Source organism: Saccopteryx leptura, chromosome 2 (genome assembly GCF_036850995.1).
Source record: "Saccopteryx leptura isolate mSacLep1 chromosome 2, mSacLep1_pri_phased_curated, whole genome shotgun sequence".
Taxonomy (NCBI): Eukaryota; Metazoa; Chordata; class Mammalia; order Chiroptera; family Emballonuridae; genus Saccopteryx; species Saccopteryx leptura.
The window spans coordinates 338,935,936-338,957,433 of NC_089504.1; the positions used below are offsets into that span (position 1 = coordinate 338,935,936).

General features: G+C 49.4%; 1 protein-coding gene across 1 annotated transcript; it reads left to right on the forward strand.

Annotated features, from left to right (window-relative positions):
- Positions 1 to 23: 23 nt before the first annotated feature.
- LOC136392298 (transmembrane protein 98-like) lies at positions 24 to 18,947 on the forward strand. The gene is made up of 7 exons (XM_066364387.1): positions 24 to 76; positions 9,372 to 9,465; positions 11,682 to 11,857; positions 14,473 to 14,604; positions 15,546 to 15,579; positions 17,097 to 17,212; positions 18,740 to 18,947. The coding sequence occupies exons 1-7, from the start codon at positions 24 to 26 to the stop codon at positions 18,945 to 18,947; spliced, it is 813 nt and encodes a 270-aa protein (XP_066220484.1).
- Positions 18,948 to 21,498: the final 2,551 nt, after the last annotated feature.

Here is a 21,498-nt window from a genome sequence, read left to right on the forward strand (position 1 = left end):
AGGTACATGCTGTAAAAGGAGCCATGGTGCTGCACACCTGGACCCTGGGTTCTGTATTTTTAGCCCCGGACTTACTGTAAGTTATGAAAAAAAAATAAAGGCATCTTCTCTTGTTGTATGTATGTCATTCTGCTTATCTATAGTTTTTTTTAAACTTTTCCTAGGAATTGTTCTCTCTTGTTCTGAACTTACCTGTAGTCTTTTTAGAGGACACAGTTGAACCTGTAACACTGTATTCTTGCCAATTCTGTCCCCATTCCAGCCCAAGGGTGGAGGCTGCTGCACTGTAATAAATCACTATAAGGATTTTTCAAAAACATTTAAACACCCCTACCTTGATTTATAGGAACTAAAAAATAAAATGCAAAGGGATGTGTTTGCTCTTTGACAGTAAGTCCCATCATGGTATTGGTTATCTATGCAGTGCTTAGTATAATAGCATATATGTAATCAATGTCTGTCAAATGTATATGCTAGTCCCAAATGTGAAAAAAGAACAAAACAAGTATAATAGTATTATAAAACTACAATAGGAGCAGAAAGAATAAACAGGATGATGTGATTTAGATGTGGGGATCAGGGAAAGCCTGGGTAAGTGACATGAAGGACGAGAAGGTGCTAAGTATGAGGAAAGATTCTAGGCTAAGGGAACAACAGCCTGAGCAAAGGTCCTGAGGCAGTCTGAAAAGCTTTTAGATTATTAGAGAAAATAGATAAAGGTCGAGGCAGCTTGGTTCTACCAAGCAAGGGAGAAGTATGGTAGAAGATGAGGTTAGAAAAAACGGCTGGGGCCAAGTCCATTCAGGGTTTGATGTCAATTCCAAGGACAGCATGAAGCCACTGAAGGATGTGAACTAGGGAATTGACAACTTGTTTTAGTTGAGGTTTAACCTGTAGCAAAGTGTATACATCTTAAGCATGCCTCAAAGTTTTATGTATGATACCCACTGGAAGATACGGAGTATTCTGTAGCACCGGCCTGTGTTCTCCATGCACCACCTGCTGCTCAGCTGGGTAACTGGAAGCAGACAGTCGAGGCACTGAGGGCAATCTGGGGGCTGTTAGCCCAGCCCTGGACTTCTCTGCTAGGTTCCTGCTGTCCTGGGGATCTAGGACAAGTATCCTAGCATGGCTTTGGGATCCCAAACTAGACACTAGTTCCTTCCAATCCAGTTATCCTGGGGAATTGACTCAAGACAGTAGAGAAATTCAAATAATTTAATGACTGGTTCTCTGCCCTAATGACCATTTTAAGTATATAAAAAAATGATATATCAAAAGGTAGTGTATTATTTCATGCATTTAATACTTAAATAAGAACAATAAAAGAGGTACACAAAACTAGATTATGCTATAAGAAAGAGTTTTAAAATATTAATGAAAAAACTATGGCCTGGCCCATTGGCTCAGTGGTAGAGTGTCAGCACAGAATGTGGATGTCCTGGGTTTGATTCCTGATCAGGGCACACAGGAGAAGTGACCATCTGCTTCTCCACTCCTTCTTCCCCTCCCTTTTACTCTCTCCCTTTGTCTCCTGCAGCCATGGTTCAAATGGTTTGAGCAAAGTTGGCCCAGGCACTGAGGATGGCTCCATGGCCTGGCCTGAGGTGCTAAAATAGCTCAGTTGCCAAGCAACAGAGCAGCAGCAGCCCCAGATGGGCAGAGTGTCGCCTGGTAGGAGCTTGCTGGATCCCGGTGGGGCACATGTGGGAGTCTGTCTCTGCCTCCCCACCTCTCACTTAATAAAATGAAAGACAGAAAAAGAAAGGAAGAAAGAAAGAAAGAAAGAAAGAAAGAAAGAAAGAAAGAGAGAGAGAAAGAAAGAATATTAAATAATACCTGACAAAACACAATAAAACTGTTATTTAAGATATTTCCAGCCCTGGCTGGTTGGCTCAGTGGTAGAACATCGGCCTGGCGTGCAGGAGTCCCGGGTTTGATTCCCAGCCAGGGCACACAGGAGAAGTGCCCATCTGCTTCTCCACCCCTCCTCCTCTCCTTCCTCTCTGTCTCTCTTCCCCTCCCGCAGCTGAGGCTCCATTGGAGCAAAGTTGGCCCCGGGCGCTGAGGGTGGCTCTGTGGCCTCTGCCTCAGGTGCTAGAATGGCTCTGGTTGCAACAGAGTGATGTCCCAGATGGGCAGAGCATCGCCCCCTGGTGGGCGTGCCGGGTGGATCCCGGTCAGGCGCATGCGGGAGTCTGACTGCCTCCCCGTTTCCAACTTCAGAAAAATACAAAATAAATAAATAAAAATAAATAAAAGATATTTCTATATTGCTTCTTAATTGGCATTTTCACTTGCAATTTTTTTCACCTGTGGACGGAATGAACATTACTACGGGTGCTTAGAAGCTAGAATACGATGTTGCCCAGATGAACATTAAAAAAGAGTAAGGAGTATAGACTTGTGATTTCCACATTGGGCGGCTGCCCAGGCACCCACCTTAGAAAGAATCCAGATTACAAGTGCCATTTTAACAACCAGTTCACTGAACTCAACAAAAAATGAGGTATCAGGCCCTGGCCGGTTGGCTCGGTGGTAGAGCGTTGGCCTGGCGTGCAGGAGTCCCGGGTTTGATTCCCGGCCAGGGCACACAGGAGAAGCGCTCATCTGCTTCTCCACCCCTCCTCCTCTCCTTCCTCTCTGTCTCTCTCTTCCCCTCCCGCAGCCAGGGCTCCATTGGAGCAAAGTTGGCCCGGGCACTGAGGATGGTTCTGGTTGCAACAGAGCAACACCCCAGATGGGTAGAGCATCGCCCCCTGGTGGGCATGCCAGGTGGATCCCAGTCGGGGACATGCAGCAGTCTGTCTGACTGCTTCCCCGTTTCCAACTTCAGAAAAATACAAAAAAAAAGAGGTATCGGTTCTGTTGAACCTGTGCAAACTGGTTGAATCCCATCACTGACTCAAGAGCCAAGTGAGGTTCCCCTCTCTCCACCTCCAACCTAGAGCTGACTGTCCTCAGGGATCTGAGAGGGTCTTCAATTCTCTGGCTCTACCTAGGAGCCTCCTGACTCAGGCACTGGGATCTGGCGAGAGGGAAACCTGGGTTTCTCCCCAAGCCCTGTCACTCATCATAGGTACTGAGCTTGACTTCTGGGCCAAGGATTTGGGTGTCCCTTAGTTAGGGGCTGTTCCACCCACAGGGAAATAAATATAGAGGGGACCAAGAGAGGCTACCTAACCCCTTTGCAATGACCAAAGGTACTTTTACTGTCCTAATTACTTTTTTTTCTTTTTATTTTTAAGAAGATGGGCGTTTTCTTTTCTTTTCTTTTTTTTTTAACCTTTTTAAAAATTTTTTATTTATTCATTTTAGAGAGGAGAGGGAGAGAGAGAGAGAGAGAGAGAGAGAGAGAGAGAGAGAGAGAGGAGAGACAGAGAGAGATGAGGGGAGGAGCTGGAAGCATCAACTCCCATATGTGCCTTGACCAGGCAAGCCCAGGGTTTCGAACTGGCAACCTCAGCATTTCCAGGTGGACGCTTTATCCACTGCGCCACCACAGGTCAGGCACTCTTTTTTTTTAAAGACTTTATTTATTCATTTTTTAGAGAGGAGAGAAGGAGGAGGGAGAGAGAGAAGAGGGGAGGAGCAGGAAGCATCAACTCCCATATGTGCCTTGACCAGGTAATCCCAGGGTTTTGAACCGGCGACCTCAGCATTCCAGGTCAACACTTTATCCACTGCGCCGCCACAGGTCAGGTACTGTCCTTATTACTTTTTACCACCAGCTGCTGTTTATCTTTCACTTTAAGTGGTTAGAAGATCAGATTTTAGGTCTAAGCACAAGACGGTGAAATGCGGGTGCGTCGCTGAGGCACGAACTCTGGCATGGGGCAAGTGAGGAAGATGGTGGTCAAGAAATGTCTGGCTCATCTAACACCCTTTTCCCCTCTCTTATCTCACACTTCCCAGTTTGAATTTGACTTTGAACTTCGGAGGAGCCTGGTGTAGTGGCTACCCTGAAAGTGTAGTCAGGTCATCACCGGACCACGTCCATTTCCCCGTTTGCAAAGTGGTGATGATCATGCACACAGCACACAAGGTAAAAGTCAAACTGATATACGTGAAAATCAATATGTACACAAGAGTGTTTCTTACTTGGATCATGGCGCCTTGTTTTACACCTAGGTCAATTTCATAACTTTTTTTTTTTTTTTTACAGGGACACAGAGAGAGTCAGATAGAGGGATAGATAGGGACAGACAGACAGGAACGGAGAGAGATGAGAAGCATCAATCATCAGTTTTTCGTTGCGACACCTTAGTTGTTCATTGATTGCTTTCTCATATGTGCCATGACCGCGGGCCTTCAGCAGACTGAGTAGCCCCTTGCTCGAGCCAGTGAACTTGGGTCCAAGCTGATGAGTTGTTTTTTTTGTTTGTTTGTTTTTTGCTCAAGCCAGATGAGCCCGTGCTCAAGCTGGCAACCTTGGGGTCTCGAACCTGGGTCCTTCCGCATCCCAGTCCGACGCTCAATCCACTGCGCCACCGCCTGGTCAGGCCAATTTCATAACTTTTAAGGATAAATTTAAAAAACTCTAATGGGCCCTGGCCGGTTGGCTCAATGGTAGAGTGTTGGCCTGGCGTGCAGGAGTCCTGGGTTCGATTCCTGGCCAGGGCACACAGGAGAAGCACCCATCTGCGCCTCCTCTCCTTCCTCTCTGTCTCTCTCTTCCCCTCCCGCAGCCGAGGCTCCATTGGAGCAAAGCTGGCCCTTGCGCTGAGGATGGCTCCATGGCCTCTGCCTCAGGTGCTAGAGTGGCTCTGGTTGCAACAGAGCAACGCCCCAGATGGGCAGAGCATCACTCCCTGGTGGGCATGCCAGGTGGATCCCAGTCGGGCGCATGCGGGAGTCTGTCTGACTGCCTCCCGGTTTCCAACTTCAGAAAAATATTTTTAAAAAAACCAAAACAACAACAAAAAAACTCTAATAGCAGTGCAATTTCATTAGAGGCAGGGAACTCGTGGTCATGGGGGGAATCCCTCAGAGACAGTTGATGTCCCTCCCATGACTGAGAGAGCACAGAGGGAGCGGGGTGTAAGAAACACACAGACAGGGCTTGGAGTTAGGCAGACTTAGTGAGAATCACACCCAGCTTCGCTAGTTACTAGCTGTGGCTCCACTGACAGGCCGTTTAACCTCCCGGATTCCCAGTGTACCTGCACGAAGTGAAGATAATCCCAACTGCCCAGAGCCAGCGAGACAATGAGAGGAGGTGCTGCCCGTGAAACACCTGAACAGAGGAGGCGCTCAGTGAGATCCTGAAGACCCATTAATTCAGGTCATTCAAAATCAAACATTTGGGACATACATACTATGGGATAGGCACTGTGGTAGGTGCTGGGTGACATTGCACCCCTTTCAGACAGACGATTCCAGTTCATATCCCAGCTTTACCACTCACTGGCTGTAGAGCCGTATTTAATCGCCTTGAGCCCCAGTTTCCTCGTATATAAAGTGAGGGAGAATAACGCCCGTATTAAGGGATGGTTGTAATAATTTTGGACTCCATGTAAAGTACTTAGCACAGTGCAGGCACATAAAAAGTCTAAAAAGTGGTAGCAATCGTGATGGATACAAAAATGTTGAAACATTAAAAGGAGAGGATGCCCGTGTGTCAGAGTTAAAGCTGGAGACCCAGATGATTTTTCCTTACTGCGAACATTAAACCCATTCTTGAACCAACCTCATCTGCATTAAATAATATACGGGATGCTGTGTTCCCTTATACACACCTGCCTATTACTCCCTAAATACTTAAAGCAGGAGAGTTCCAGTGACTGAAGAGGGTAGTAAAATACTAGAAAGAGCAAGAGGGGAAGGCTGTGAGTCTGTCTTTAGACCTCTTCCAGAAGTCTTCTGAAGATCTGAAGTGTTTTTGACAAAAGTATAGTTTCCTTTGCTCTCCGATGGCCGGGATTTTCCCCTGGGGAAATTCCTGTTTGTGGTCTCTATGTCCAGTGGCCCAGTTGCCTTGACGTAGAGGAAATGCAAACTTGACCTTTGTCCCCAGTGGGGATCCTGGCCCAGCCCTGAGCTAGCTGCAGCCCTTTTCCAGCCCTCTCTTTCCTCCCTGCTTCCTGGTCCTGCCCCTCAGTCGGGCCAGCCGCAGCCGTTCTGAGTTGTCTGGCTCTTGCTCCTGCAAAGAGGACTGGCTTCACCACGGTCGCTGTCCACACCCACAGCTCAGAGAAGACCTGGCTTGCCCGTGCACAGCCCGTCCCCAGCTGGCCTTTCTCCCTGGAAAGCCATTCACTAGCCCATAAATGGGCCTGAACACTTAAAACAAGCATGGACTCACGGTCAAATCAGGTATTTAAAATTGTGACTCTTTCACCTGACCAGTGGTGGTGCAGTGGACAGAGCATTGGCTTGGAGTGCTGAGGTTCTGAGTTAGAAAACCCAGGCCCATGGGCTGGAGCATGGCTTGTGGGCTTGAGCGCAGGGTCATTGGCATTAACGTGGGATCATCAACATGATCCCAAGATCGCTGACTTGAAGCTCAAGGTCGCTGGCTTGAACAAGGGGTTGCTAGCTCAGCTGGAGCCCCCCAGTCAAGGCACCTATGAGAAGGAATTAATGAACAGCTAAAGTGAAGCAACTACAACTGGATGCTTCTCATCTCTCTCTTCTCTCTATTGCTCCCTTTCTGTCTCTCTTTCACTCTCTCATTAAAAATAAATAAATAAATAAATAAAACGGACTTTCATTCAGGTCAACCTTCCTTCCTTTCCACTGCAGGTGCCTTGCCCTCTCTGCATGTTTCCAGGAACTTCACCCTTCTGCCAGCAGCCTGCCATGGCTGCACACCCCAGCAGGCTCCCGGGTGCTAGGACTGGGAATGAGAGTGACTAAAATTAAGCTTTATGTTCACTTCTTTCACAAGTGTTTATTGAGCACCTACTAAATGCCAGGCATGATTCTAGATACTGAGGGTGGGCAGAGAAGAAGATAGTGAAGTCCTTGTCCCCATGGAACTTATATTCAGGAAGGGGAAAAGGAATAAACAAACATTTAGTACACTTTCAGGTAGTGATAAGTGTCATTAAAAAAACCCACATCAACCTGACCAGGCGGTGGCGCAGTGGATAGAGCGTCGGACTGGGTCACGGAGGACCCAGGTTTGAAACCCCGAGGTCACCAGCTTGAGCACAGGCTCATCTGGTTTAAGCAAGGCTCACCAGCTTGAGCCCAAGGTCGCTGGTTTGAGCAAAGGGTTACTTGCTCTGCTGTAGCCCTCAGTCAAGGCACACATGAGAAAGCAATCAATGAACAGCTAAGGTGCCACAACAAAGAATTGATGCTTTTCATCTCTCTCCCTTCCTGTCTGTTCCTGCTGTCCCTCTCTCTGTCTCTGTCTGTCTCTGTCACACACACACACACACACACACACACACACACACACACAAAGACACCACTTCAGGGTGAGGGGAGGTGCTACTTTAGATCACGTGATAAGAGAAGACTTCTCTGGAGAGGTGACACTTTTTTTTTTTTACAGAGACAGAGAGAGAGAGTCAGAGAGAGGGATAGACAGAGACAGACAGACAGGAATGGAGAGATGAGAAGCATCAATCATCAGTTTTTTGTTGCAACATCTTAGTTGTTCATTGATTGCTTTCTCATATATGCCTTGACCGCAGGCCTTCAGCAGACCGAGTAACCCCTTACTCGAGCCAGGGACCTTGGGTTCAAGCTGGTGAGCTTTTGGTCAAACCAGATGAGCCTGCGCTCAAGCTGGCGACCTCGGGGGTCTCGAACCTGGGTCCTCCGCATCCCAGTCCAACGCTCTATCCACTGCGCCACCGCCTGGTCAGGCTAGAGGTGACTCTTAAGGAGGCTCCTCAGCAAAGGGAGGGAGCAAAGAGAGGAATGACAGTGCTAATGATTCCAGACAGAGAGCACAGCATAGCCCTGAGGTAGGGTGAGCTGGGCATGTAATTTTAATTGTGATAAAATATTTATAACGTAAGTTTTTACCATTTTAGCCATTTTAAAGTATATAGTTCACCCATATTAAGTATCACCATCATCTCTAGCCCTTTTTTCATCTTCTCAAACTGAAACTCTGTCCCCATTAAACACTCCCTCCTTCTCCCTCATCCCTGTGTGCCCGTGACAACTACCATTCTACTTTCTATGTGATGAGCAATTTAAATGCATCACCTCATTTAATCCTCACAACAACTGCAGGCTGTGGGTTTTACTGCCGTGCCCATTGTGCAGATGGGGAAACTCAGACTGAGCGAGCTCTCTGAGATCACAGATACTTCATGGAGGAGGCTGACCTTACATGGTTTTTCTGGCTTGGGCTCCTACTCTTGACCCCCTCCCCAGTGGGAGTGAAGGATGCCACTCTGGTGCTCCTCTGACAGTCCCGAGGTGGCCCAGGAGGGTTTATCAAGGATTATAGACAATGTGAGAAGCTTTTCTGGCTAGAGGAGGGAGGATTTGATGCACTTGACTGGTCCCATCTGTCTGGAAAGAAGGGGCTGCTGCCCAGAGACATGGGTTGGGGGTGGAGCTAGCAGTTTCCCGGTTTGAATGTTGTGTGGGCTTTGGTGCCAGGGAATCCACTCCCTCCTTTAGCACATACAAATTGAGAGCTCCTAAATTGCCTTCTTAGCCTCCAAGTCTATTCCCTCCTTTGCAAACACAATGATTTCTATCGACTTTTCAGGGTTGGTGAGGAGTTTAAATGAGATAAGGCATATAAGGTGTCTAATGAGTGTCTGGTACCTAGCAGGTACTAAACAAATGTCCCCCCCTTGCCTGGGCAGTCATGAACTTCACCTACTGGCCAGGAACCAGCCTCTTCCTTCTTCACCCAGGGCGGAGCACTCTTAAATGCATTGCGTGGATAGTGTTATTTGACTCGGAGGATGCTGACAAGCGCTAGTTTCATTTTACAGATAAGGAAAACAAGGCACAGGTAAGTGAAAGAAGTTGCCCACAGCTAGTGAGTGGCAGAGCCAGGATTTAAACCAGACCCTATTAGCAGAGCAGACTCGAGCAAAGACCAGTCTCACTGTGGAAACTGTTGTGCACCCCAGCCCCCACTAGATGGATGGCCATCCTGAGTGAGGGTTGGAGGAGGCAGGGACCCTCCCCGCTTCCCTCCACGTCACCTGCCTTGGCCAGGTCTTGTGGGGGCTCGAGGACCACTTGCTGAGTCTCACAGTGATTGCCTCCTGCTGCCCCAAGCCCTAGCTGGGCTGGGGGCCTGGAGGTGACAGCGGCGCCTGGCAGCAGGGGATTTGGAGGCAGCTGGCGTCCCTTGCTGCACCGCCAAGGGCTTGGCCGTGCCAGGGGACTTTTCTTGATTTCTTGGGACAGCCCAGACCCTTCCTTACATGCCCTGAATCCAGGAGCCGCCTTCGAGCCCCGCGTCCTGACTTTGCCATCAGTGTGTGTGTGGGGGGGGGGGCGCCCGGGGAATGCGTCCTGCAGCCGCAGCCTAAGGTGGGTGAGCCCCACCGCCGGAGAGGGGCCGGGGCGAGCCGCCCAGCCCAGCCTCTTGGGAGAGGGAGCGCCGGCGCCGGGCAGGAGGGTGTGGGGGTTCGGGGCGCCACCTTGGGGAAGGAAAGCCCCAGCCTGGCCGCCGCTTTGTTGTGGCCACGGGGCTCGCGCAGGCGAGCGCGGGCGCCCACAAGTTGGACAACAGTTAGAGCTGTGGGAGGGGTAGCCGGGCACAGTGCGCGCAAGGCGGTGGGTATCCCTCCCAACCTCCTGTGTGTTTCCGGTGGGTGTTCTAGGTTGCCGGCAGGGGGCAGGGGGTTGGGGCTTTGATCTGTATTATCCTGTGGATTTAGAACCCAAAAGAGGGAAGGGAGAGAGATAGAGATAGATAGATAGATAGATGATGATAGATAGATAGATAGATAGATAGATAGATAGATAGATAGATAGATAGACTGGGACCTACCCATGGAAAGGAAACACACAAATAAACACGCAGCCAGATCACGGAGAAAGACCGCACAGACTCAGGAAGCTCATACTCAGAGAAATACACTCAGTGCACAGGCAGAGAGGAAGCAAAGGGAGTGGTCTTGGAGGCCATGGGGCAGGAGGAGGGGGAGGAGAAAGGAAATTCTGGGAAAGGCAGAAAATGTCATGCAATCACGGTTATTCTCATTTCTGTGTGTTACTGCGTATGGCATAGGCACGTGGAGTTGAGGTCTATGTCTTTTTTAACTCCAGAATCCAGCCCAGTGTGTGGTGCATAGTAGATAGTCAATAAATATTTATTGAATGACAACCGGGAGCATTTGGACTCTCTAAGACATGGCATGTAGAATGAAATCTAAAGAGAGGAGAGACTCCTAGGTCAAAGCACTTTTTTTTTTCTATTTTCTTTTTTTTTTTTTTTGCAGGTAGAGGAATTAAAACCAAAGAGGGGAGGAGACGTGATGAAAGGGACACTGGTGGGAGGCCTGCATTGTGAATACTCACTTCTCTGAGATGCCATTGCTCCTCCAGGCTGTGGGTTTAAAACAGGTGCGAAAGAATCTCCTGAATTAAAACAGTCAATAAACAATAGTTTAATAACAGTTAGAAGTTTGCAACACTGAAACTGACAAAACTTTTTCTAGACCAATGGTCCCCAACCCCTGGGCCCCGGACCGGTACTGATCCGTGGGCCATTTGGTACCGCTCTGCAGAGAAAGAATAAATAACTTACATTATTTCCATTTTATTTATATTTAAGTCTGAATGATGTTTAGTTTTAAAAAAAATGACCAGATTCCCTCTGTTACATCCGTCTAAGACTCACTCTTGATGCTTGTCTCGTAAGTTCGACAATTCTATTTAAAAATACCACAGTTTTGCCTGACCTGTGGTGGCGCAGTGTATAAAGCGTCGACCTGGAAATGCTGAGGTCGCCAGTTCGAAACCCTAGGCTTGCCTGGTCAAGGCACATATGGGAGTTGATGCTTCCAGCTCCTCTCCCCTGTCTCTCTCTCCTCTCTCTGTCTCTCTCTCTCTCCCTCTCTCCTCTCTAAAATGAATAAATAAAATAAAATAAAAAATTTAAAAAAATTAAATAAAAATACCACAGTTTTTACGCCGGTCGCATAAGTTTATTTTGTGCATTTATCCATCCCACCCTAAAGGCCGGTCCATGAAAATATTTTGTGACATTAAACCGGTCCGTGGCCCAAGAAAGGTTAGGGACCACTGTTCTAGACTATCGAGAATTTTCTTTATAGAAAGGAAAAGGGAATTGAACGTTCATCTCAGTTTAAGTGGCTGACTTTGTGCTTCCTGATTATATAAAGTTGGACAAATTTTTTAACCTCCCTGAACCTCAGTTTTTTCAACAGTAAGGTGAGGATACTGATACCTGCCTCATAGGGTTGTTAGGAGAGTTAACACACAAAGTGTCTGGCTCGGAGGAGGCCCTCAGTAAACACCGCCCCGCCCTTGTTTCATGCACTTGCTATAAATGCAAAGACAACAGAGCTAGTGAAAATGTTTCCCTTAGTCCCAGGGCAAAGTCCACGCTGGTCCAACTGAGAAACCAGCCCTTCTAACACAGGAGAAGGCAGATTTGGGACATGATGTGAGACGCGTCTTGATGCTGGTGAGGCCGTCAGGTCTCTGCAGGTGAGACTCCGCTGCCCCACTCTGTCTGCAGCCTCTTGACCAGGCCCCCTCTGTCCTGTGTCCTTCAGGCTTCAGCCCACGCGGGAGATGTGACTGGGACTGAGGGAGCCCGGGGAGCATCTGTGGTGATTGTTGCCATAGGCGTGCTGGCCGCCATCTTTCTGGCCTGGTTTGCAGCCTTGGTGGTGGTGTGCAGGCAGCGATACTGCCGGCCTCGAGACCTGCTGCAGCGCTATGATTCCAAGTGAGTGTGAACGGGCGGGGGAGGAGGGCGGCGGTGCCCTGGGGCTCACACAAAAGAGAAAGAAGTTTGGTGCTGGTACCTCTAAAATGGTAGCTGACGGGCCCTGGACGGTTGGCTCAATGGTAGAGCATCACCCTGCATGTGGATGTCCCAGTTTCGATTCCCCGTCAGGGTGCACAGGTGAAGCACCCATCTGCTTCTCCACTCTTCCCCCCTCTCTTTTCTCTCTATCTCTCTCTTCCCCTCCCACAGCCAAGGCTCTATTTGGGGCAAAGTTGGCCTCTGCACTGAGGATGACTCTATGGCCCCGCCTCAGGCACTAGAATGGTGCCAGTTGCAATGGAGCAATGCCCCAAATGGGCGGAGCATCTCCCCCTGGTGGGCATGCCGGGTGGATCCTGGTCCCAGCATGCAGGAATCTGTCTCTCTGCCTCCCTGCTTCTCACTTCAGAAAAACACAAAAAATAAATAACCCCTAAAATGGTAGCTGAAGGCTCTCCTTCTCAATAAAGACCACAGAGCTTCAGAGTGTTGCTTACGCCCCCAACATCCTGAGCTACCTCTGATCTGTCACTGAACTAATGAGAAAGTGACTCAACATGTTCACCTACCATAAAGATGTGGCCCTCACTTTAGAACTGGCCACCTCACTTAGCATTTGGACAAACCAAATCCCTTTCCAACCAAACCCATAGGAACAGAAATCCGATGCCCACACCCAGCCACACATCTAAGCAGCAGACGTTCGGTGTTGGGAAATCCCAGCACAGGACTCTCTCTCTCTCTCTGCTCAGATTTCTTCATGATTCTCTTCATGTGAAATAGGTTATGTAAGCATGATCCTATTTTCAGTTTAGGGTTGTTGGGGTTTTTTTAACTATTGATTTTTTTTTTTAATTCAGTGAGAGGACGGGAGGCAGAGAGACATACTCCCACATGTGCCCCAACTAGGATCCACCTGACAAGCGTACTAGAGGCAATGCTCTGCGTATCTGGAGTTTGGTCTGTTACTGAGTGCATGTCTGAGGGAGAGGCCATGGAGCCGTCCTCAGTGCCAGGGGCCAACTCACTTCAATCGAGTCATGGCTGAAGGAGAGGAAGAGAGAGAGAGAGAGAGAATAAGAGAAGGGGGAGGGGTGGAAAAGCATATGGGCGCTTTTCCTGTGTGCCCTGACAGGGAATCAAACCTGGGACATCCACATACACATAGAGCCGATGCTCTACCACTGAGCAAACTAGCCAGGGCCTTGATTGATTTTAGAGAGAGAGAGGAAGGGGGAAAGAGAAAGAGAAACATTGATTTGTTGTTCTACTTATTTATGCATTCATTGGTTGATATTTGTATATTCCCTGACCAGGAAATGAACCCACAACCTTGGTGTTCTGAATGACGCTCTAACCAACTAAGCTACCAGGCCAGGGTAGTTTAGGGATATTTTAATTGACAGTTCTTGTACAAGCATGACCACGAACCCTTAGTTTCCCTTACCCCTCTATCTGAATCCTATCAGCATCTCTGTCGTGGTTGAATTAGGAAATGCCCATTTTTATGACCCAGGAAAGCTCTGCTGTGGAAAAGAATGCTCTGGTGCCTCATCTCTTAAAGAATCCTGCTGTCAAGTTGCAGGAGGTGTTACTTCTCCAGTGTCACCAGGACGGAGTGGGGTTATGCAGTGGACCAAGGTGTTCCCAAGAGTCATTCTGCTGAACAAAAGTGGGGTTCTGGTAGGCTGGGTCTTAGGAAATTTAGCTTCTCGGTGATAGATGGGCTTAAGGGGAAACAAGCTGCAGAAGGTTAACACTCTGTCCTGAAGGACAGTCCCCTCTAATATATCTTGGTTGTTATTGCAGCTGTAGCTCACTCTTGTTGTTAGTGGCTCATCTCCTTCTCTGTTGCTTTGTTGTTGTTCTTCTACTGCCCTCCTTGGGTTAATCATTAGCCCTGCCCATAACTGTGGGCCCATTAGGTTAGGTCCAATGGTGGGATTCAAATAATTTAAAAAACGGTTCTTGGCCCTAATGACCATTTTAAGTATAAAAAAAGATATGCCGAAAGGTAGTTTTTATATTTCATGCACTGAATACTTAAAAAGAACAATAAAAGAGGCACACAAAATTAGATTCTGTTATAAGAAAGAGTTTTAAAATATTCATGAAAAAAATATTAAATAATACCTGACATAAACAATATAACTATTATTTAAGATATTTCCATATTGCCTCTTCATTGGCGTCCTACTTGCAATTGTTTTCACCTATGGATGGAATGAACATTATTACTACAGGCACTTTAGAATACGCTGTTGAGCAGGTGACTTAGAAAAAGAGTAAGGAATGTAAATTCGTGATTTCCCCATTGGGCAGCCACCCATGAACCCACCATAGTGAGAACCCTGATTACAAGTGCCATTTTAACAACTGGTTCACTGAAATCAACAAAAAAGTAGGAATCAGTTCTGCCGAACTCGTGCAAACCAGCTGACTCTCACCACTGGTTAAGCCCCTCCTTTAACTTATTCACTCCCATCATGCTTTTGGGGGCCCATGGACCTCCACGTGGAGGTCGGCAGCAGCCGTCCATCATGAAACCGCCTCCCCTGGGCTCTTCCTTCCAGGCCCAGTGTGGACCTCATTGGAGCCATGGAGACGCAGTCTGAGCCCTCGGAGTTAGAACTGGACGATGTCGTCATCACCAACCCTCACATCGAGGCCATCCTGGAGACCGGGGACTGGACTGAAGATGCCTTGTAAGGCCGCGGGGGTGGTTTGCTTTCCACTAGCCCTCTGGGAGCAGCAGCCGGGACTCCTCGGGCCCTTTTCTGGCGTCCTTGGCTGAGCACTTGACTGGGCCCCCAGGAGCCTGTGTCAGTATCTGCTCCTGCCCTGCTCTCACCAGGAGGGAAATCAGAATATGACATAACAGTGTTTGTGCCGAACCCACATTCTATCCCCATTCTGTAACCTGAACTCTGAGATCCGTGGTGTGTGGCAAAAGTTGTCTGTCTTAAAGTCACCCAGATGAGCTTGGTTATCACTGGGGTGCCCACGAGTCCGACAGGCTCCAGGGATGAAGCCTTTGTCTCCAGTGTCCTCAGGGATCTCTCCACTTTCCCATAATTCAGTCATTCCTTCCCCCGGCCGAGGTCTGTGGGGCACTGTGTGCAGGCACCGTGTGCAGGGCACTGGGCCAGGCCCTGCAGGTATTAAACTGGTGGTGGAGACAGAATTCTCCTTGGTACACTGTCTCAGAAGTGATAGGGGTCTCTGTGCACACACAGCGGTCACACGGTAGAGGCGATGTCTAGTGGTCCATGGGACGGGGAGGTGGGGGTGGACTTTGTGAAGGATGTCACAGGGAAGGTGCCTTGTGATGTGGGTCTTGAAAGATGAGGGACTCCCCCAGCTGAGCCTAAAAGGAAGGCTATTCTGGGAGGAAGGAACAGCATCAGAAGCTCCGGGCATGTGGGACTGGGGGGAAGAGAGCTAATGAAGAGGGTGGGGGCAGGCAGGGAAGGGTAAGGACGGAAGGTGCTGGCCCATTTAGCTCATGGACTTGTGCATTTTAACCCTGAGCCTCCCTGCTCTCAGGGGGTTTCCAGGTGTGTCAGAGCTCGGTGAGAAGCAGGGGTGGCAGGAGGGAGGTGGGCCTGTAAAGATAAGCACTGACACTTTCCTCCTGTCTCCCCAGGGGCCTCATGTCCCACTGCATCACCATCTTGAAGGTAATTCTCTTTGATTACCGCAGAAGTAAAGGGGTGATCCCAGGTCAATGCTCTACCCACTGTACCACCACCATTGCCTGTGAAAAACACAGGCAAATGTGTTTAAGTTTCTTGCTGGAAACTATCCTCCCTATTAGAATAATAGTAATAATGAAATATTTGGCCAGTTGCAAATATTGTTGGTCTTTTTCATTTCAGTTACCTGAGGAATCACGAGCTTATCTCTCTTTTTGTTTACACATTTATCTCTTAGTCTAATAATTAAAGATTTCAAAAAAAAAACAAACCAGCTTCGTCTTTTCATCAGTGCCTTTCAGCATAAGATATTAAAAAATCTTTCATCCTGTCCTGGCCGGATAGCTCCTGTGGTTACAGCATCGTCCTGATATGAAAAGGTTGCTGGTTCAATCCCCAGTCAGGGCATGTACAGAAACAGAAAGATAGATGTCTCTCTCTCTCCCTTCTGCTCTAAGATCAATTAAAAAAAAAAAAAAAAGTCTTTCATCTCACCTCTTCTTCAGCTCTGTCTCTTGAGAAAGAAATGCCTCGTAGGAAATGTCATCACAGAGTCCAAGCTTATTATTTAATTCCAAGAAGCTCTTTGGGTGTAGATAAACGTAGATGATGTAGGTAGAGACAGGCACAGTGTCTAGAGCAGTAGCGGTAAACTGCGTCTCTCTTCCACCAACCAGGATGTGACCCAGCACTGGGTTTGTCCCCTTCCCTTGCCTGTTAGAGGAGGAGGACGGGGGCTCCTGAGGTAGAGGATGAGTCAGCCGCAAGGAGTCTTATTGGACTGGAATCAGTGGTCCATCCTGGGACCTCAGATCAAGGGGATGGTTCTGACCTTCCTATTGACATCTCAAGGGACTTTCTGCCAGGAACAGAGGCACCTCCAGGTCCTAACATCAGGGAGCTGTGGAAAGGGGAACAAAGCTTTGGGGTGCCCGGCAGTGTGCGGACCACGAGAAAGGCACGTGTCATAGTCATATCTTTTTTCTGCTTTTCTCCAAAGTCTTTTAATCCTCATCTAGACAAACAGGCTAATAAATTCCCCTAGAGCAATGTTGAAATAAATGGCACTTTAGGAGGATGTGCTTAAAGGGGAAGCTGTCCTTTGTCCAGCCAGGTGTTTGCGGGTGCCCCATTGTGGATGGAAGACTAAACCAGGAGGTGAAGGAATAGAAAGTAGGTTTTCCCCCTTAAGCGAGCGGGTGAAATTAGAGCAGGTGATTTCTCTCAGACAGATTATTTCAGCTTAGATGTTTCTCAGCCGAAACCCTGACCCTGATCTGGGGTTCCTCCCCCTCCCCCACCCTCAGCCCTATCTCACCCTCTGCCTCTCCCACCCATTTCCTCTCATTCCTGTGTACTTTTCACTTTAATATGTCCATTGGGTTAGGGGGCCCAGCTGTGGGGTGGGACCCCTGGTGGGGGTCATATATGTTTTTGTGGGGGTGGCAGAAGCCCTTCAGGGGCTCGGTCAGCCCCCATCACCTCTCTCCTTGCTGTCTTAGATCTGTCACACTCTGACAGAAAAACTTGTTGCCATGACAATGGGCTCGGGAGCCAAGATGAAGACTTCAGCCAGTGTCAGCGACATCGTCGTGGTGGCCAAGCGGATCAGCCCCAGGTGAGTGGTCAGGGCCTTCGGTCCTCACGCTCCATGGGTAAGCGAGGTGGCGGGCATGGCCAGACCCCGGGACACTCCACAGGCCACTGTTACTGGTGTCCTGAACATGCTCAGAGCATCCAGGAAGGGTCAGGTGTTGAGACACTTTCAAGGTAAGTTGATCTCACAGTCGCCCACCTCCGGAAGGCTTGGAAGAGTCCAGCACAGGACTAGAGCTGGTGGTGGTCCCACAGGTCCCACGGGGCTGCTCCCTTTCTCAGTCCCGTGCCGGCTGGGGCTGCTTCCCCCCTTTGCCCCTCCCGTCTCCCAGGCTCCAGGGCAGTAAGCCCATTTCCCACAGAGGCCCACAGCCCCCTCTGCAGTGACCTCCTGGCCATGTCCTGTCCCACACCCACATCTGTATTAGACACTAATTTTGGCGTGGCTGTCACCCGCTGCCCCACGCATGGCCCAGCCAGCAGCCTCCAGGACTGGGTGGGAGGTGAGGCCACACATCACTCAGATCTCCCAAATTCCAGGCATCTGCAAAATCCCACGTGGGAGGCAACAGCAGTTTGGAGTCAACAGCTACAACAGCTCCTTGGGCTCAATTTGGCGAAGAAAAATAGTTTTTTTCTTAGAGAGTGGGGCTGTGCTGAGTTTCTGCTGCCATCTGGTGGCTGGTATGTGGGTGTGCCTGAGTGCAGTATTGTCCAGGTTTTCTCAATCAGTCACAAGGGAGGGTGCCTGCAGGTTGCTGGTGGGAATGTGGCGCCTCCTGAGTTCTAGGGCCCTTGCTTTCCCAATTGACCTGGGATAAATCACAAGGGAGTGGCCCTCTGAGGAAGTATGGAAGATCTGGTGTACTTGAACCCTGCCCAGGAGCTCAGTGAGTTGAAAAAGTGGGAGGGACTCAGCCTAGAACAGTTCTTAGCTTCCTGTGGAGCTGTCCCCAGGTGGGTGTAGTTACATGACTTATATCAGCCTAGGTCGGCCCCTGGCCTGAAGGACCGTCCAAACCAGGCTCTGGGCAGGACCAGACTGTCCTCTGTCCACCCATTATTGGTAGAGACTCTGCATTGTTCATACCTGCTGGACCTTAGTCAGCTTCTATCACTCCCGAGAACCACGCAGTGGCCAGGAAAGTCATGTGATACCAGGGTATAAGGCAGCATTGCCGAAGGTCAGAGAAGGCAGGAGATTGAGATTTCTGAGGACAAGCAAAGTCCTGGTAAACAGGATGAACAGTGGTGGTAGAATGTGGGTGTGGCATTGTTCAGAGGGCAGACCTGACCTGGTACTCACTGGCCCGTCCTGCAGAGCACCTCGGACTTCTTCTAGAATGTTTCCTACCATGATTCAATCTTAGTTCTTGCTTTGTCTTTTTGTCTTCACACTTCTTTCTCCTAGCTGGATCTTTAAATTACACCTTCACCAACCTTGTAGGGAAAGGACTACAGTTTGGGAAACATACTTTTGAATTCAGACCATTTGGTACAAAGCCCCTGCTCTCCTAGGGACCCTGAATCTATTATTGTTTTGTTCTAGGACAACTGCCCTGCTCCTGTCTGTCAGTCATCTGGTGCTGGTGACCAGGAATGCCTGCCACCTGACTGGGGGCCTGGACTGGATTGACCAGTCCCTGTCAGCAGCCGAGGAGCACTTGGAAGTCCTTCGAGAAGCAGCCCTGGCTTCTGAGCCAGATAAAGGCCTCGCAGGCCCTGAGGGCTTCCTGCAGGAGCAGTCGGCCATTTAGAGCCTGCTGGCCAGCAGCTGACTCCAGGGCCGCCTGCTGCTGTCTGGGCGGCCCCTCTGAGACTTCCATTTTCCCTGCAGTTAGTTGTTCCACGGGGCTCGGGAGTCCAGCTGTGTGCACAGCAGAGCAGAGAGTGGCAGTCCAGTACCAGTCAGGGAGACGCCATTCCCCACGTGCGGTAGACCTTTGAAAACTGGCGGACTGTGATCCCTATCTGGCTCACCCCGTGCTTTCTGGAAGATTGAGCCGCCATCAAAGACCAGGGCGTTTCACCTCACAATCGTCATTTCTGGCTTTTCTGGAACAATTAGAATGTGAGGCAACTCGGATCTGCATTTTCAACACAGGACAATCAGTTGAACTAAGGAGAGTTGCCTCTTTGGACAAGATGTATACTCTGTCACCTGGCCTGTTTCTTTATTTGTGTCATGTGCCTGGTCCCTGGGGCCTCTGAGCCCCTGTCCCCTTCACAGGTGTGGGTGTGAAGGTGAGCACTGCAGGGCTGCTTGTTCCCTTTCCATCACTGTGCCTGCAGTTCTCCCTCGCTACCACAAGGTGGATAGTAAACGTGCACTTAGGTTTCTCTGGGGTGTGTGGTTAATGAGTCAAATTCAAATGCGTGTGGGACATACTTGTCTGAGAACTGAGGGTGGAAGGAGGTAGCCCCGGAGTCCTCAGAATGCCCTGTGTGTATGAGCCAAGGGGAACTATTTAAAGACCCCTGAGTTCAGGAAGAGGTGAAGATACCACCACACATTCGTTTCCACATTAGTAATGACCATGAAGGATGTGTTCCACGTTGTTTGGACAGCACCTTGTTTTGTAAGTATTGAAGGATGAGGGACATTCTTATGACTTTACACCGAGAATAAATAGGAGCCTTTTCAATTTCAGTAGCTCCCCACCACCTGCTGTCCAGTCTTCACCTCCCTCTCCCTTCTATCCCCTCCCCCACACCTCACCTCCCATGTGACACTGGCAGAGGTAACTCCCTGAGCACAGTATGGACAGTCACACTGCACCCTCGCCCTTCCCGGATCCTGTCCTCCTGCACCTCTGCCTCCCCCCACCGAACACCTCCGCCTCCCTGTCAATTCTGGGACGTCACCACTCTCTTCCTGAGCTGGGTTTGGTGCCCCTGCTCTGCACTCTGGTTATACACACATTCCCTCACTTAGCACTTACTGTCTTACATCGCAAATGACCCTTTATAGGTTACTCTCCACCTTGGATTATAGGCTCCCTAGAGAGACTGTATTTTTATTCATTCCAATGTCCCCCAGGGTTAATGCACTGTGGATGCTCCACAGATGACCCGAGCTGATCAGTCATGCAATAAATTAGTTATTCCACTTAGCACCTTACATTTTTGTCACTATTCTGGTAAACTCACATTTTGCCCAAAATGGAACAAATAAAGTCATTTTGGATGGAGAGAGAATACCTCACCCATGCCCAGCCCCATTTTAGTGCCTACAGTCTATCCCGGGTTGTAACCGGCAGCTGGCCATGAAATTAATGTACTGGTCAGGACCACCATTTTTTAAAATGAAAAATCTTAGCACTAGACGGAATGGAGTGACTCTGGGATCTCCTTTCCTTCCGCTCACGGTAGTCCTCCCCACGCACCACCCCGGGCTTAGAAGTGGTGACCAACACAAGCTGGGGAGCGGACGTTCCTGTTCTGATTCTTCTCAACCCCAGGAAAGTCACTGATCTCTCTGGGCTTTGGGGTCCGTATCTGTACAATTGTCCGTATCTGTACAATTGGGGAGACAAAAATACAGATGGAATGAAACTGAAAGGACGCGGTTACGCCTCAAACCCTCAAAGCCTGCTCATCAGCTTTGCTGCTACAGAGACTGTTACCTGGCAGCAGCGGCCCCAGCGCCACCACGTGATCTGGCCGGCACTTTCTGTTCTGATGCCGGCCCCCACACCCCGCTCTTCCTCTGCAGTTGCCCGCCCTGACCTTAAGCCATGACTGAGTTGTGAGCCTGTCAGACTCAGGCAGGAAAAGTACTCAGTGGCATGCGGCAACTTTATGGGGCCTGGAGCCTACCATCATAGGGTATGGAGTAAATGAGTCTCTTTCCAAATCACAATTCTGACCAAGTCACTCCCCTGGTTAAAGCCTTTCTATGGTCCCCATCATGCGCAGGATAAAGCATCACCTCCCTAATATAACCTATAAAGTCCCCCATGATCTGATGTCTGCCAACCTGTCCAATCACTATGTCCCCAACTACGTCCCTCCCCAGTCACCTGCGTTGTTCAATGAGCCACCCTCTCTTGGCCCTGGATCTCACCCTCGTGGCCTAGTCGCCCAGAACACCACTGTCAAGCCTCAACTGAAGCATCAGCTCCTTCCTGGTGTCTCCCGACTATCTGGACACATCCTGCCCCACCCCACCCCCACTCCCCACCCCTGCCCTCATGGCCCTCTGCTGCGCACCCATCCCTCACTACCTGACCACAGCTGGGGTCCAATCAGCTGCTCACTTGTCTCTATGCTTCTTTGTTCTGTATTCCTAGCACCTAGCTCAACACT

Coding starts and splice junctions, on each gene's coding strand:
- LOC136392298 (XM_066364387.1), top strand. CDS start 24: ATGGTGCTGCACACCTGGACCCTGGGTTCTGTATTTTTAGCCCCGGAC. Junction 14,605..15,545: donor GACTGGACTGAAGATGCCTT/GTAAGGCCGCGG, acceptor CTGTCTCCCCAG/GGGCCTCATGTCCCACTGCA. Junction 17,213..18,739: donor GCCAAGCGGATCAGCCCCAG/GTGAGTGGTCAG, acceptor GTTTTGTTCTAG/GACAACTGCCCTGCTCCTGT.